The 15460-nt window shown below is 38.6% G+C and overlaps 3 protein-coding genes across 3 annotated transcripts; 1 reads left to right on the top strand and 2 right to left on the bottom strand.

Moving 5' to 3' along the window:
• Positions 1-1684: 1684 nt before the first annotated feature.
• tmem59 (transmembrane protein 59) lies at positions 1685-5589 on the bottom strand. Its single transcript, XM_028592542.1, has 8 exons — positions 5352-5589; positions 5032-5137; positions 4432-4526; positions 4197-4349; positions 4015-4084; positions 2860-2968; positions 2625-2742; positions 1685-2417 (listed from the first exon to the last, which is right to left on the bottom strand). The coding sequence occupies exons 1-8, from the start codon at positions 5505-5507 to the stop codon at positions 2265-2267; spliced, it is 960 nt and encodes a 319-aa protein (XP_028448343.1). The 5' UTR covers positions 5508-5589; the 3' UTR covers positions 1685-2264.
• Positions 5590-6649: 1060 nt separating this feature from the next.
• Positions 6650-9382, top strand: tceanc2 (transcription elongation factor A (SII) N-terminal and central domain containing 2). The gene is made up of 4 exons (XM_028593253.1): positions 6650-7132; positions 7229-7370; positions 7761-7954; positions 8883-9382. The coding sequence occupies exons 1-4, from the start codon at positions 7034-7036 to the stop codon at positions 9069-9071; spliced, it is 624 nt and encodes a 207-aa protein (XP_028449054.1). The 5' UTR covers positions 6650-7033; the 3' UTR covers positions 9072-9382.
• On the bottom strand, positions 9263-13127 carry cdcp2 (CUB domain containing protein 2). Its single transcript, XM_028594307.1, has 6 exons — positions 13061-13127; positions 12473-12820; positions 11434-11775; positions 10223-10576; positions 9870-10048; positions 9263-9738 (listed from the first exon to the last, which is right to left on the bottom strand). The coding sequence occupies exons 1-6, from the start codon at positions 13125-13127 to the stop codon at positions 9436-9438; spliced, it is 1593 nt and encodes a 530-aa protein (XP_028450108.1). The 3' UTR covers positions 9263-9435.
• Between the last annotated feature and the right edge of the window lie 2333 nt (positions 13128-15460).

The raw sequence follows: 15460 nt of genomic DNA, 5'->3' as shown, positions 1-15460 counted from the left end.
TGTCCAATTTCTTGCCTGACATTATGGTGTTTGGAAACAACCTAGATGATATGATTGTTAGACAAGTGTGCTCATCAGACCAATTACATCAATACTGGATAACTAACTGGGCAAAGCAGACAACTGCCATGAAAGGCTCCATGCTTACAGTGTGAGAACTGGTTTCATGCTAATTTATTTGGAATTTGTTTGTGAATATGCAGCACTGAAACTCAAGGCCAACGAACATGATTAAGACCTCAAAGTTGTTGCCTTATTACTTAATCTTATGGCCTTATTTTGAAGAGGGTCCATGTGCGAGGTTTGTGTTTATATGTGTGTATGTTATTTTGTCCCATAATATTGTCGGTCACACAATGTCTGGTTAAGAAAGAAGTATCAAAATTGTTGGTCTTATTTTTATTCCACACAATCTTCTTTCTTGACAAAACTTGGCACCTATATTACCCACAATGCAACTTGAACTCTTAACATTTCGGTCAGAAATTCCGGTGTGTTACGCTTGTGGCAGCGGATGTAATCTCAGCCCGCTACTGAGGTCTGGTAAACTCAGTTCTTCTCTGCATTCTCACCCCTAGATCATTTTATTTTCAAACTTGTATTTTTCAGCCACAACTGATGCAAGCAGCAAGTTATGAGGCAATTTTTAATACTTTGCACACTGCTTCTTGGGGGGGGGGGGGAAAACAAGACACTAAATAACTAAAATTACATAATTTTAACAATACGTGGTCATTGAGCTTTAAATGTTCTGCAGAACAGGTTTTAAAAAAAGCACCATGCCCACTGCAGTAACAGAGAGGTTGGGATGCAAATAAGACCTTCACAGGATAGTAACCTGAACAAGAAACACAGTATATACCGGTGTACCATTGAGAGTATCTTATTGTATGGCAGTTGCACCCCCCTCAAGCTCTACAGAGGGTGTTGGAAGTTACTGAGCACATCATCATGATGGATATGCCACTTGAACACCCAGTAGTATAGGAAGAAAGTCACCAGGATAATGAGAGAGCCAAACCACCCCAGCCACAAACTGTGCTGCCGTCTGGGCCCGGCCGTACCAAAGCATTGAGTCCCGCTCCACCAGCAGCAAAAACCTGTCCTGTCTTGTTAGTAGTGTCCTGAACACGGTCCCGGGACTCGAGTCACAGGACAGTGTACAAGACACTACTGACACAACAGTTTTTGCTGCCACGGCTTCTCCGCTCCACCAGGCTCAGGGACAGCTTCATGCTAACTCTTGAGCTCTGAGATTATCACTTGTCACTTTACCTCTAAACCGTCACTTTATTTGTAATACACTTTACTTAAAGACTGTTTAAATACATTTCTCATTATGCATATATACATTTGCAAAACAAATTCTTAAACAAGTATACTTCATATTTAACCTATTTTAACTTGCACTACTTTTTTTGTCTTAGATTAAGATTTTGTTTGAGTTTGCTTTTTAAAGTTGGAGCATAGTTGGATGTGCCTGAGGCCTAAGATTTTGTTCAGATGACTAATAAAGAACCTTGAACCCATAACTGTAGTGTAGTTGGACTTTTTTTAAAATTTCTGAATCTCTTAAATTACAGCACTAGTTACTGTAATCCTACAGCTACATGGTGTTGAAAATTTGTTTACAAATAAACTGCAAATTAGCTATAGTATATGATTGAAGAAAGTCACACACATGTCAACGTGACTCTTGTATTTATTTCTGATCCATCATTATGAGAACAAACCGCAACCCAGGAAAGACTTAATTGTGTGTACTGTCACTATTAAGATTAAGGGCAAAGAATTTTATTGTAAAATCCAGTATCAGCTGTAAATCACTGCAGTAAAAACATTAGAACAAACAGGGAGAGCCTGCAATATTAGCACAATCTATTTTTACCAAAAGTTGAGGGTATGGGTTGAAACCTGTATTACTTCAAGTCACTAATAGTTCCTTTACCCATTATTCAATAAAATAAGAACACCAACAGAGAGCTAGTCGAAAGAAAAATCCCTAAACATATTTTACTTGCCATTATACTATAATGCCTCAATTATACCAATATACAAACAAAATACCTTTTCATTACTTCAATTTTAAAAGCATCAAAAAGGGAGACGAGACATATCAGTAATACAAAATGTTTTGCAAGAAGTTACTCCTGTTTAGACCATAAGCAAAAAGGTGTTGTGCCAGAGAAAAAAAAAAAAAAAAAAAAATCATCTAAATATTATTCCTAAAAAGAAGAATTTCTTTCTCTGCTACAGCTTGGTTTCTAGATGTCAGACCGGCCCAGGTTGACTTTGGAAGGGAGCGGCCCGGCCTCTTCCTCTGGCCCTTTGGAGGTAATGATTATCAGGGAGGATGCTGGATATGGAGTCAGTTTCTCTTCCTTTACATATTCCCTGTCACCATAGATGCTCAATTTCTGAAATAAAAAATAAAGTCGAAATAGTGTTTTGGCTTTGAACATTTTTGGCATTGTCAACATAAAAATACTCAACAGTAAAGATAATCACAAACTTGAATATAACTACAATCACTATACTTGACGATACATACACATGCCTAGATTGACCTTGTATGTTAACCAAAGTGCCAGGAATCTCTAAAAAAGAAAAAGTACAGAACTTACCTCAGCAGGTACATATTGGTCTACAGCAGTTGCCACAGTGGCACAGCAGATCCAGATCAGGACCAGCACAGACAGGATCAGGGTTGTGGTTAGGATCCAACCTGGTAGCCAAGGGTTTCTGAGGAGAGAAGTACAAATATTAAGCTTGTGTGGCTGCTGCGCTTATGTCATGCTCTACGAAGCAAGTTAACAATTTAGCTCCCTTGAAAATGTAGATAAACGTGTGCCAACCAACCTTGAAAGACAGCTAAAGAGGTTATATTCATCATCATAGCTGCGGTCCCCGGTCATATCTCTGTCCCTCTCCTGGATTAAAGTGCGATGGTATTCTTTGTAAACTGGGACTTGAAAATGAGAAATAAAAAATAAGTTACTTGACGTGCACACATCTAAATCTCAGTTTATTCCCCTCTTGTTGTATTATAAGACATATGGATTGAGTGTAAAATAAAACCTTGGTTTAGGCATTTTTAAGAGAGTTGATTTTAAAAAAGGAAAAAGGCTGGAATTTTATATTTTTCTTTTTGTAAACTAATTCCGTGAAAACACCAAAATAAGAAAAGAAAGAAATGGTTCACGTTTGCTTGTTTACCATTTCCTGCAACAACTGAATTTCCAACGGGACTACAGCTCGCCTTCAGTAACGCTATTACTCTGCAAGCCGGTCGGACCTGCTAGCCGAGCTAGCTACCGGCAGGATCGAGACAGGTGACAGTACAAACTTTGAATTTAAAAACTGTTTCTTCACAGTGTCGGAGTTGAAAACGCATCTTGTTGTCACGTAAGGGCCCTGTTCACGTTGCACAGACATTTTTAAATTGCATTTGTGTCTGTTAAGAGGCACAAAGGCACTCTTTACAAGATGCCCCGACAACTGGCATTTGAGCTAACTGGGAGCTCTGGACGTAGCTGCAGCCACTCAAGTTTGCTAGCACTGATTTTGCTTGTTTTGTTTTTCTTATTGACAGTACTCGGAGATATATAGCGATCAAGATTCCGGTAAAAATCGGCCCAGAATTCTCCTTTAAAACATGAGTAAATAATGCATTTGTTGGGGATGATTTTCATCTGTGGATTAATACATATAGCTACAGGACGGACCGTGTATGTGGGATTGACTGAAAATAACCTACAGTACCCATGTTCATCATAATAAAAAGGAACATGTCACTCAGAAGCAACTTTGTGGCTCATTTATGTACTTTTGGGACAACAATGGAGCTCTGTAGCACAGAGGAATACACTAAATCAGGTTGTGACTATATAGGCTATACTTGTAAAGATACATTAATTGTTTTTTTTTTCCTAAGACTTGACAATAAAGAAAAGTAGAGAATATCACTAATTTTCTACTTAAGTGGATTTTAAGAAAATTGAATCGAGTACTTACAGGTCTTCTGTTCCTCTTTAACGTCGGTTTCCACTTGAAATTGGGAGAAAAACTTGATTTGTGGCTCAGTCTGTTAAACAGAAGACATAACCAGATTTTTAACAGTGTTTTTGGTTGAATTTGTACAGTAGCATGATGGTTGCATACAGAATAGTAGATCGCCTAGTAGTTCAGTACAATACCTGGAAAATGACAACTCTGCCATCGTCAGCCTGGAGGTAGAATGTCCATGTGGAAGTGATGAAGCTGTGTGCCTGACTCATTACATCCTCCCAAAACCCTCTGACCAGAGTCAGTGGGTACAGCAGGTGAATCCTGGGCATCATGGCCTCCAACTGAAAAAAGCAATACTGAGTACAATGTTCTTCATTGAGAGATGTGTATACCCATCCAGGCTACAGAGGGATTCTTACACACCTGCTCATGACGTTGCTCAGCAAATGGAAGCTGATTCTGACAGCCCAGATTGCATGCATACTGCTCATCAGAATGGGTGTAGGCTTCATGACAGGCTGCAAAGGTTTTTTTTTTTTTGTCAGAATGGTTATACAAGTACAAATGTGAAAAGCTTATGCTGGGAGGCTCCATTAAAGAAAGACAGTACGTAGAACATGTAAGGGACATGTTTAAAATATAAGTAAAGAACTAATCTAAGAGGCAATTAAGTAAATATAATCATATATACACACATAAATAAGAGGCAATACAAATATATACTTCCAAGGCCTATTTACAAAAAAGTGACTACTGCACACAAAAATTGCACAGGTTGAATTGCACTGTCTGTCTGTCTGTCTGTCTGTCTGTCTGTCTGTCTGTCTGTCTGTCTGTCTGTCTGTCTGTCTGTCTGTCTGTCTGTCTGTCTGTCTGTGTCTGTGTGTGTTCCACTTATTATGGTATACGTGTTCAGCTTTACAGTAACGTTAGGTGTTTACACGGATAACAAGCGATTTCAAAGAGGCCTGGGCACTGTACATTGGTGAATTAAATAGATAAAATGCTGTGTTCATGGCTTACTTGATTCACACTCGGATTTGGTCTGATTTAGATCTTCGCTGTCACGAACAAACTGACAAATGGAGAACAGACGGCAGCCTCTCTGACAGGCATAGAGTTCCTCTTCCTACAAAAACAAACCACAGGACCAGTTGATTGCCTCGACAAACAACAACCGTGAAGGATGACGCACTTTCACACAAGTCAAATGCATTTAATTAAATAGAAGGCGCTGTGGCCTACGATTGTGACATAGTGAAGTATACAGGCCCACGTTTGCTTCGGCAAGTTAGCTAACGCTAGCAGATACTTTTCTCATCGAGAGGCGCAACGTTACTCACCCGTGGATACGTGTGCAAACTGTATGTCATTTCACATGACTTATGGCAGGATACTGTGTTTCCCAAAACGCTATCGAACACATCTGAAGATGCTGAGGTGCACGCAAGCAGGACAAACAGTCCCAACATACAGACAAAGGAGGAAAGAGTCCCCATTTTGTCTGCGAAACCTAAACAAACAACACGCTCTTCTTCCTCTTTAATCGGACTGTTATCTCGCGGGAATTCATGCCTCACGCGAGACTGTTCCTAAATGTTATGCTGTGTTTAAGTGCTCCTCGTAAATTCTTAAATACATGTTTACATTTTGTAGGTGATGAAACAAAAAAACATCGTGAAAATGCTTTCTTTTTTATTTTTTGAATTCCAACTTTCTTGTTATCGTGATTTGTTTAGGCTAGACCACTATGGAAATAAGTTATGTTAATATTTAGGGTCCTTTTAGTTTCCTTTGCTACACTTCTATTAAGCACAATTATCTGCATACAACTTTGTGATATATTATGGTTTATTTTCTTTTGTGCCCTGTGCTTGCTTAATTGCGTTGTGTTTTTTTTCCTTTTTATCCCTGGTTTTGTGTATAATTAGAGCTTGTGTGTATGTTATCTCATTAGGCTACTTAATCAAATCAAGCTGTATAGCCTACTTTTTGCCTGTTGGCCTGTTTGTGAAGTAGCATTTTACTTAGTTAAGTAGACAGTGTTTGCATATCCATCACAAAATGTAGACTCGGACAATAATAGTTATAAATCCAAACAACTGTATTTGATCATGAATCACATCATTTGTACAACCGGATGCTGAAAATGTCCTTCAGTCCACTGGTTTTGCTCTCTAGAGGTAAAGTAGGATTTCACTCAATTAGAACAAAGGCGCTTGAGTAAACATGATGTATTCAACTAAACCTGTAAATCTGTAAATATGGCTAAAGCATTCGGGGTTAGTGACAAATTATACACTGACATCTCACAGATTAAAATTGTACAGTGAATTATTGTCAGGCTTTTGGGGACAAAATGATGGAGATAAAATTGTTTTATGTAAACATAAACTAAAATAAAGAATGTCTTTCAATGTAAAAAAAACAAACAACTAAATTAGATCATAAAAGTGGGGTGTTTCATCATTATGATGTATTATTATTTATTTATTTTGCTGTATTTATTAATAGGATTAATGTTTATTTTTATTTAATTTTGTAGGCTACCGTATGTACTACGTTTGCAAACAAGTTCCTTATTTTCCACCCTGTTGGGTCGGGTAAACCCTAAACCGTACTGTGTTGGGATGTTATTTCCGACAGCACCTAAAGGCAACATTAGTAGCTACTTGTGTATCTGTAGCGTTATTGTGTCTATCCTGCAACAAGCTTTATCAAACAGATTTGTTACAGTTGTGGTTATAAAGAAAACTATTATTAATGGAGTATGGACGAATGACTTGAACCAAGCTAGCAGTGCGCTTAATATATTGATTTTGAAACGATAATAATACTTAGGTAACGTTATCCAGGTAACGTTAGCTAATTTAGCTAATAGCAGTTAGCACTGGTTGTCTCTGGACCCTCCTGACCATTGTTATCGGAATACCAATTCCCTTTAATAGAACAAAACTTAACTGTATAATTACCTGTTTGTCAAAACTAACCAGCCTACTAGGTGGCTTGCTACTTGTATCTGAAGATGGACAAGTTTGTAGTGCGGATTCCAAAGGGGGAAACACCTAAAAAAGAGAAAAGCAACGAAAAAATTTACAAACAAACTACAATTGAATCTTTACGGGTGAGATATCATTACTACATGTGAATGATCAGGCAAAGCCATTGTGACTGTGTGACAGAATTATGTAGTCATGCATTGCCCATGTGTTTGTTTCAGAGGGTGGTTGTAATTGAGGATATAATGCGCTACAAGTCCATGTTGGATCTGCCAGAACAGAGCAAGGACAACCTGCTGACTGCCCTGACAGAGCTGAGCAAGAAGATCCCTTCCAGGGAGGTGCTCAAGTCCACTAAAATAGGTAGACTGAGGAAAACTTCATGTTAAGAAGTTATTTTACAATTTGCTCGTTGCAATGCTGATATATGGCGGTGTTGACTACTGACACAAAGCACTATTGATGTGGAAAGCATAAACATGTGATGTGAAGTTTACATTATTTCTGCTCATGATGTAGTAGAGACTGTAAAACAACCAAGTCAATGTAAACTTACTTAATGAACAGTTCTTAGGTTGAACATACTGCGTGGTTACAATTCCCCTAGTTGTCTTTCACTGCTGTTACAGCAGTATTATTACTCAAAAGAGCAAAGCTATCAGAATTTTGTTTACCTCATACATGCCAGGCCCTTTATCATATTCATATTCCACAAATTAGTTCAACACATTATAAAAACCTCTCTCTTCTAAGGTCACGCTGTCAACAAAATGCGCAAGCATCTGGACCCTGAGGTGAGTTCAATGGCAGCAAAGGTTTACACTGAATGGAGGACATTCATCGAGGAGAATTCCAATAAGCCATCTCTTGAAGTGCGCTCCGACAAACAATCTGAAGGACTCCGGAGCAACGCTAGAAGACTGATGTCTGAGGCCCTGGAGGTCAAGGTGAGACAGAGCGTCTCAGTGAAGTCCAATATAATGTGTTCTACTCATTCTGTTTACCCCATCGCATCTCTAATTGACCTTTTACATTACATTGGTTGTGATATTTTGGCAATGTTGGAATATGTATTCTGATCCTTTACTTAGGTAAACATACAACTACCACACTGTAAAAAAAACACTCTGTTACAAGACAAAGTCCTGCATTGAAAAAGTTACTTAAATGAAAGTATGTCAGTATCATCAGGAAAATGTACTTAAAGTATTAAAAGTAAAAGTACTCCATGTGGAAAAATCCTCACATTTTAGAATCGGGAAACAATCAAAACAGTTCCGTCAATCAACTTAGTGTTTAGTCGGATAATCATTTCAGCTGGCCTTGTAGGCCTGTATATTGTTGGGTAGTTTCATTTATAATAAACTATCTTATTTTATAAACCACGTGTGTTTTGTGTGCAAAAATCTGAATTTTAACGAAGTAACTAGTGACTAAAGCTGTCAGATGAATGTAGTGGAGTAAAAAGTACAATATTTCTCTCTGAAATGTGGAGTAGAAGTAAAAAGTAGCGCCCCATGTAGGCTGAGGCCTTTGCTGCGTGTCATCCCCCATTTCTCTCCCACCTTTCCTGTCTATCCACTGTCTCCACTCTGAGATAAAGGGGAAATAAAGCCCCCAAAAAATATCATCAATTTGTACTTAAGTACAGTACTTGAGTAAATGTACTTAGTTACATTCCACCACTGTATTTTGGGAATATAAATTGATGGAGAATCTTTTGTACATTCCACAAGTTAAACAAATTAGACAAACTGTCTTTTCTCATGATGTTACTTGTTACCAAAAATACAGTATGTTTTTGATGCAAGTCCATTGACATCTTTTTGCATCTCTATTTGCTTATGTGTGTTCTTTTTCTTCTCTGACCTGCAGGAGGATTCTGGTCTTATAGACAACATTGAGAGAGAAGTGTTTCACCAGAACTCCCGGTTAGTCAGCAGTTCATACCGACGGACTGTTAGAGCACTGGTGTTTGCCTTCAGACACAACCCTGAGATCAGAACTCAAGTGAAGGACAGCACAGTGTCAGTCAACCAGCTGGTTTCTAACTACAAGAAATAGCTGGTATTGAAGACCTCAGGTGGTTTCACTTGAACATTGTCAAGATTTTTTTATGCATACACATTTTATGTTTTTAATTATTTTCTTTATTTTCTGTAAAGGAGATATCAAATACTCTTACACTCTGTGGCACATTAGCAGCCTTACACTGTTTTATAAATACATGTAAATCACAGTCTAGAATATGTTATATTTATTATTGATGGTAATGACAATGCCATCCCTTTGCGCTGGACTCATGAAGTTTTTTGTTCATGATCTGTTTTTATACTGTTGGTGAACATTTGTATACAAAATATGATTGAAAATATGACAAACGTTTGAGTCCTTTCTTTGTTGGATAAGACCATATGTATATTTATTACTAAAGCAGCACCAGCCAAACAATAGCTATCACCATGAGAATAACAGCCAGAACACAGATGCTAATGAAGACAATATCACTCAAATCATGAGGCACATCTGGACCCCCTACATCTTCATTACTGTTACTGTCAGTTTGCTGGGTCTGCTCCTCAAGACGACGCTCCTCTGCTGAAATGATGGACACTGATGCTATCTTCCGCAGGGCGTCACACTGCACTCTATATTCTTGCACATTCTGCTGCTTCCCATCAGAGAAATCAATGTAGAGTTTGTTTACCAGCACAGTGATGTTCCGATATTGCTGTAAGGGATCAGGAGTTACAGTATTAATAGAAGCACATCCCAAATGTCTGTCACAAATGTCTTTAACAGTGGAAGTATGATAAATCATTGCCCAATATGATGCACCAGTAAGAGACTTTGGCTAGTCACCTGGCCAGCAGTACCACAGTTGACAAACTGAGCAAGTATCTTATACGAGGTGGCGGTCAGCTGGGCTGCACAGGTTGGGTCTCCCAGGTAGATGCTCTCACGGTCCAGCTGAGGTAAGGACTGCTGTGGTATCAATATGGTGAATTCTGATCTTGTGCAGCTAACGTTTACAGGTACCACTTGGATTGGGGGGGGGGAAGACAGTTGTTTTTTTTTTTTTACATGGGAAAGAGTTTATAGAAATTTAGCATTTTAGGTATAGAGATTTTTACCAAGAGTATATTTAGCTGAGATTTAGACTGAACATTGTAAGCAGTAGGGGGTACTTGACAGCACCCACAGGGAACATTTACCTCCAAGATAAGAAGCAGTGAACCCTCTATGAGCCACATTTCTGTCTGTGCTGAGGACCACCAGCAACTTGTTGCCCTTTGAGACGAGAAAGGGAGGTTGCTCCCTGCCACACCAGCGTCCCAGCAGGGTATCTGTCTGACTGTCCCCGTCGTACACTGCAACAGAGTCGTAGTCACACTTGTCTGACAGACTGTTGCGGTCTTCCAAGTCCATGATGGGGAAGTAGAGTTTGATGCGGTACCCAGCTGCTAGAGTGATGCTCCAGTGGCAGTTGATGTTGTTTGGGTAGATGTTTGGGAAATGTGGGCTGCTGAAGTTGCCACTTACAGCTGACAGGACCTGCTGACATTCAGCTGTTAAAGAACGTTTGATCAGATAAGAAAGTCTACTTGATTTATATTAGATTACTACAGTGAGTTCAAATTAGTATTTAGTTTTAGGATGCTACATCCACTGTTTGATACAAGTGACTCTCGCAAAGGTTTATGTTTATAGAATTATTTCAGTGATAAAAAAGATAACTCCATATACTCCACGTATTTCCCAAGATGTTTAACTATTCCTTTAAAAGCATTACATTTTAAAGGCTTTTAACACTTCTACCTATTAATATCAAACAAGTAAAGATTAATGATACAGTAAATGTGATTGTAGGTTCCCTTTTGCAACTGTGTTTAAGGATTTTCACCGTCTTGCCAATTTGTCTATGCTTGACAAGGATACATGGGGACAGTCTGTGATCAGCTGTTTAGTTATTCTACAGTTTTTCAATCAGGCTTTGGCTAGACCACTCAAGGACTTCTACTCTGGGGACTTTTTTTTTGTTCATGGTAGGTATGGTGTGAGATGGATGATGAGCTCTGCTCTATTCAGAGATAGTGTTTTGCATTTTAGTAGAGGTGTTCAATTTTCATTTCTTCAGATGACAAGATCTTTTGCGTCATGTTCTAGGTTGTTCATGTGCCTTGTTTCAAACTTCTAGTATGATTTAATGTGTTTTTTTTTCCTTCTTCCTGGGATTTCATGGTAGCTTTTCTGTTCTGAATAGGTGAATGAATAGGATTTTTACCATAAAGGTTGCTTTATGTAAACCTGAAAGCGTGACAGAGTAATAGTACGTCAAGTTAATAACGTCCTTTTTTCATTTCCAATTCAACACTGAAAGTATGCATACTGGTGGAATACAACTAATCACATGAAACTTTCCTACCTGAGTAATAATAGGCCTTGAACCCACGTCCACCAATGTTGAAGTCAGACTTGAAGATTACCAGAAGATGGTTGGAGGTGGTGACTATGTTGGGGGGTTTATCTGCTCCACAGTATTTTCCCAGGTGGCGATGGGTCATTGTCGGGCCATCGAACAGAGCGACAAAGTCAAAATTACATCCCTCGTTGTTTTCCAGCTGGAAGTCCAAAAAGACTAAGGTGACCACACTGGTATTGGATACGTGGATGGCCCATGAGCAGTCAGCATTATTGCTGTACTCCTGAGGGAAGCCTGGACTGGAGATTACACCTGATAGGCCAGTTAGGACTCCGCCGCACATATCTAGGGAGGATGTAAAGCAAACTCGGATGCATCTTATATTTTTCTTTGTGAAAAGGAATAACACTAAAGATGACTAATGTGGTTGTAATGATATTCAAAATGACATGGTGATCCCCTGACATTTCCTCCAGCACCGCTATGAGATTTTAGTCTTTTTTTACTGAAACATCTCAAGTATTGCATGGGTTGCTGTGAAATTTGGAATTCACATTCATGGTCCCCGGAGGATGAACTGTAATAACTTAGATCCCCTGACCTTTCATCTAGTGCCATCCTTGGGTCAAATTTAGCTTTTTGACTAAATGCCTGTAAAAACAAATGACATTCCCATCAGCCTTAGCTGTACTTTGTGATTAGTGCTAATTAACACGTTAGCATTCTAAACTAGACTCAGATGATGAACATGGTACATCATACTAACTAAACATAAACATATAGCATTATCATTGTGAGCATGATAGCATGCTGATGTGAGCATTAAGCTCAAAGCACTACTGTGTACATCCTCACAGAGCCACAAGTATGTCTGTAGACTCTTAGTCTCGTTTCTGTATAATGTTTTGGTGAGCTCTAAGATCTCCTTTGAGTTTAAGGTCAAGAAGGCTTGGATTATGGTATTGCCAGAAAAAAATCAACTCAATATTAGGGCAGTGAGCCCACTGATCCCTGTCATATTGCATCAAATATAACAAGTTACCTTTTCTGTAGCTAACACTGAAGCCCCTGTAGGCCACATGGCGGTCTGAATGGAAGATGATGGACATTACATTCCATGAAGAGGTGAACTGTGGAGGGGAGATGTCACCACAAAATGTCCCAAGGAGGTTTCCCTCATCCTCAGATTTGCCATTGTAAATCTTTATGTAGTCATAAGCACAGCTGGCATGGTATTCCAGCTCAAAGTGGTGAAAGGTGAGGAGGACGGAGGAACCTTCTGCCACCACAATTAACCAGGAACAGTCAATGTTGTAGGGATACAGGCCTGGGAAGTTTGGACTGGAGATATTGCCAGATGGAGCAGAGAGGATTCCTCCACATTTGACACCTTATAATTACAAAAAAAGAAGTTTAATTTCATCTCAAAAGAAAAATATACTGAATAAGATTCATGGCTCTTTCCTTGCATACTTATTTTACTTTTTTTCTAGAAACCTGATACAACCTCTGAAAGTGCATTACAAGCTGACATTGAACAATTGAGGCCCAACTTTCTCTGTATAAACAAGATAAAGCACTTCCATCAAATTTAAGCTTTGCTCCATCAAGATAACAAATAGCAACTCACCTTTTTTAGAATCAGCCTTGTCAACAAGCAATAGTAAATGAATCAGTATAGCCACCCTGAGACTCATGTTGTTATTGTTGATTCGGTTTTTGTCACGCCTTAGCTACAATACGAGCAGAGACAAACAACGGCAGTGTCAGAGCACACAGCTTTGAGACATCAGCAGTGGTGCCTGTAGAGGTAATAGGACTTTGAAAAATTTATCCACAGCCTGAATGAGAAACCTGATATCTAAGTAGGCCACGCTTTAGTCTCTACGCTAAATTTTAATGACTGATATCCAATGAGCATAAGTGGCTTGTCAGGACACTGTTTGGAGAGATGCTATACATTTTTAATGATGTTCACACACACACACACACACACACACACACACACACACACACACAGAACACCAGATGCAAGTAGAAAGAGACAGGAAGAAAGAGAGAGGATGATCACATTTGTGACTAATATGAATGGCCTCATTAGATCGTTGTGAGGGAGAAAAGATCCCAAAACTATTGATGTTGTGGAGTAAGGGGCACTTTGTAAACTTTGTTTTTCTTGTGTAGAATCCGACACTAGACATCAACATTTTATCTTTGAATGGGAATGTAAGTCCATGAAGAAATGCACAGGTTTGTTATATGTGTATAGAGTAGGAATAAAATGATCAATATTATTACTTATTATTATTATTATTTTTTATTACTATTATAATAGCTGCTACTACATGGTTTTTAGCACACTCACCGGATCTTAGAAGTACAGTAGATTATTTATCATAAAAGTACATTCTTGATCTTGGAAATAGTAGTTTGACAAAAAAAATCTTCTGAGTTTCCCCAGAAAAAGACCATGAGATGCGGCTGAAAGTTCCAGAAAAGGTAAGTGGACCTTGATTTAAGATTTGTTTGCAGACATAGAATATATCCTTAGATCCTTCACTTAAAGGAATAGTTTGACAGTCTGGGAAATATGATTATTCGGTTTCTTGCCGAATGTTACATAAGAAATTCTATACCACCCTCATTTCTGTCCATTATGAAGCTACAGCCAGGAGACATTAGCTTAGCTTAGCTTAGCTTAGCACAAAGACAAAAATGGGGCAAACAGCTAGGTGGGATCTGTCCAAAGGTAAAGTGACATTCTGTAGTGTCTTAATGCTAAAAGCAAACTCATGGCTGCAGCCTCATATTTAACAGACAGAGTGGTATCGACCTTCTCATCTAACTCTCAATGTATGCCCTGCTGTTCCTTTAAGTATTTACACCCCTGTAATATTCCATTATAAGTTGTCATCTTGCATTTAAATTTGACTTAAGTAAAAGTGTTAAAGCATTTGCATTTTAATGTAATAAAAAATACCCACTGTGAGGAACGGTTCCTGTCTCTGCTGTTTCTGTTACAGCTGAGGCTTACACCTGCAGCTTGTATTTGAGTAGGAGAAAGTTACATCCTTTACATCCTTCATCCTGTTCTATCTAAATTTGCAATGGTGCGTCATACTGTGTATATAATTAGCTCATCATATGTTTTGCACACACAAAAGTACCTAATTGAAGGGGACAGCTGCAACGAAATAAAGTTGAGTTACAGAATAAAGTCTTACAGAATTGTGCCCAGTACTTTATACCTCAAACTGCTTATTTGACACCTCTGTTCTACTATTTTATCAGACAGTAGAAGTCACTGCATTGTGACTCCTAAGCAAGGTAAGCCAATTTTGTTTACACTTGTTGTTGTTTCTGCAAAAAAAGCTGCAATGACTCTCAGAGAAAGATTTTGTTGTATTTTCCAAGTGCCAATCATAGCCCCTGACTCATTCCACCTGGTTTGGCAGCCTTATAACTGAACAGTGCAGACACAATGTAAGTAACAATAATCCTGACTCAGTGGAGTATATAACACACAGAGAGATAAAGTAAAGTATTCTTAGTAAAAACCTATACTGCAAATAAATGTTTGATATTCCATCAGTGCTGTGAAGGCCGGGCTTTTATTGAGAATATCTAATGGCTTCAGGGAGCAAAGCTAATACATACAGAGACCTTCTAGATGGTGCTGTTGCACTATGAAAACACAGAGAAAATCACCACTGGCTTTTAAAATGTTATGCCGAGCTCTAAGCTGAAATAAATAAGAATGTGATTAAAATCAGTCAAGTGTTTTTCACACAGCGGTTCCTGGAACTAAAATGAACTGCTTTGCCTTTGAATTTTAATTCTGTCCTCTCTAAAAGCTTGTCATTGTTCAAGGATGTGAGCACTGGGCAGTGCTGAAATGTGTTTCAGAAAGATATCGTTTGTTTAGAGCAATTAAATCACCTATTAGCAAGTAAATACTCAAAAAAAACAAATAAGGTCGAAACTATTAGAAAATTCCAGCAGAATAAAGGGGAACGTCAATCAAAGAAAT

Source organism: Perca flavescens, chromosome 12, assembly GCF_004354835.1.
Source record: "Perca flavescens isolate YP-PL-M2 chromosome 12, PFLA_1.0, whole genome shotgun sequence".
NCBI classification, from domain to species: Eukaryota; Metazoa; Chordata; class Actinopteri; order Perciformes; family Percidae; genus Perca; species Perca flavescens.
The sequence above is the reverse complement of the archived record's forward strand: the minus strand, read 5'-3'. Positions and strand labels throughout refer to the sequence as shown.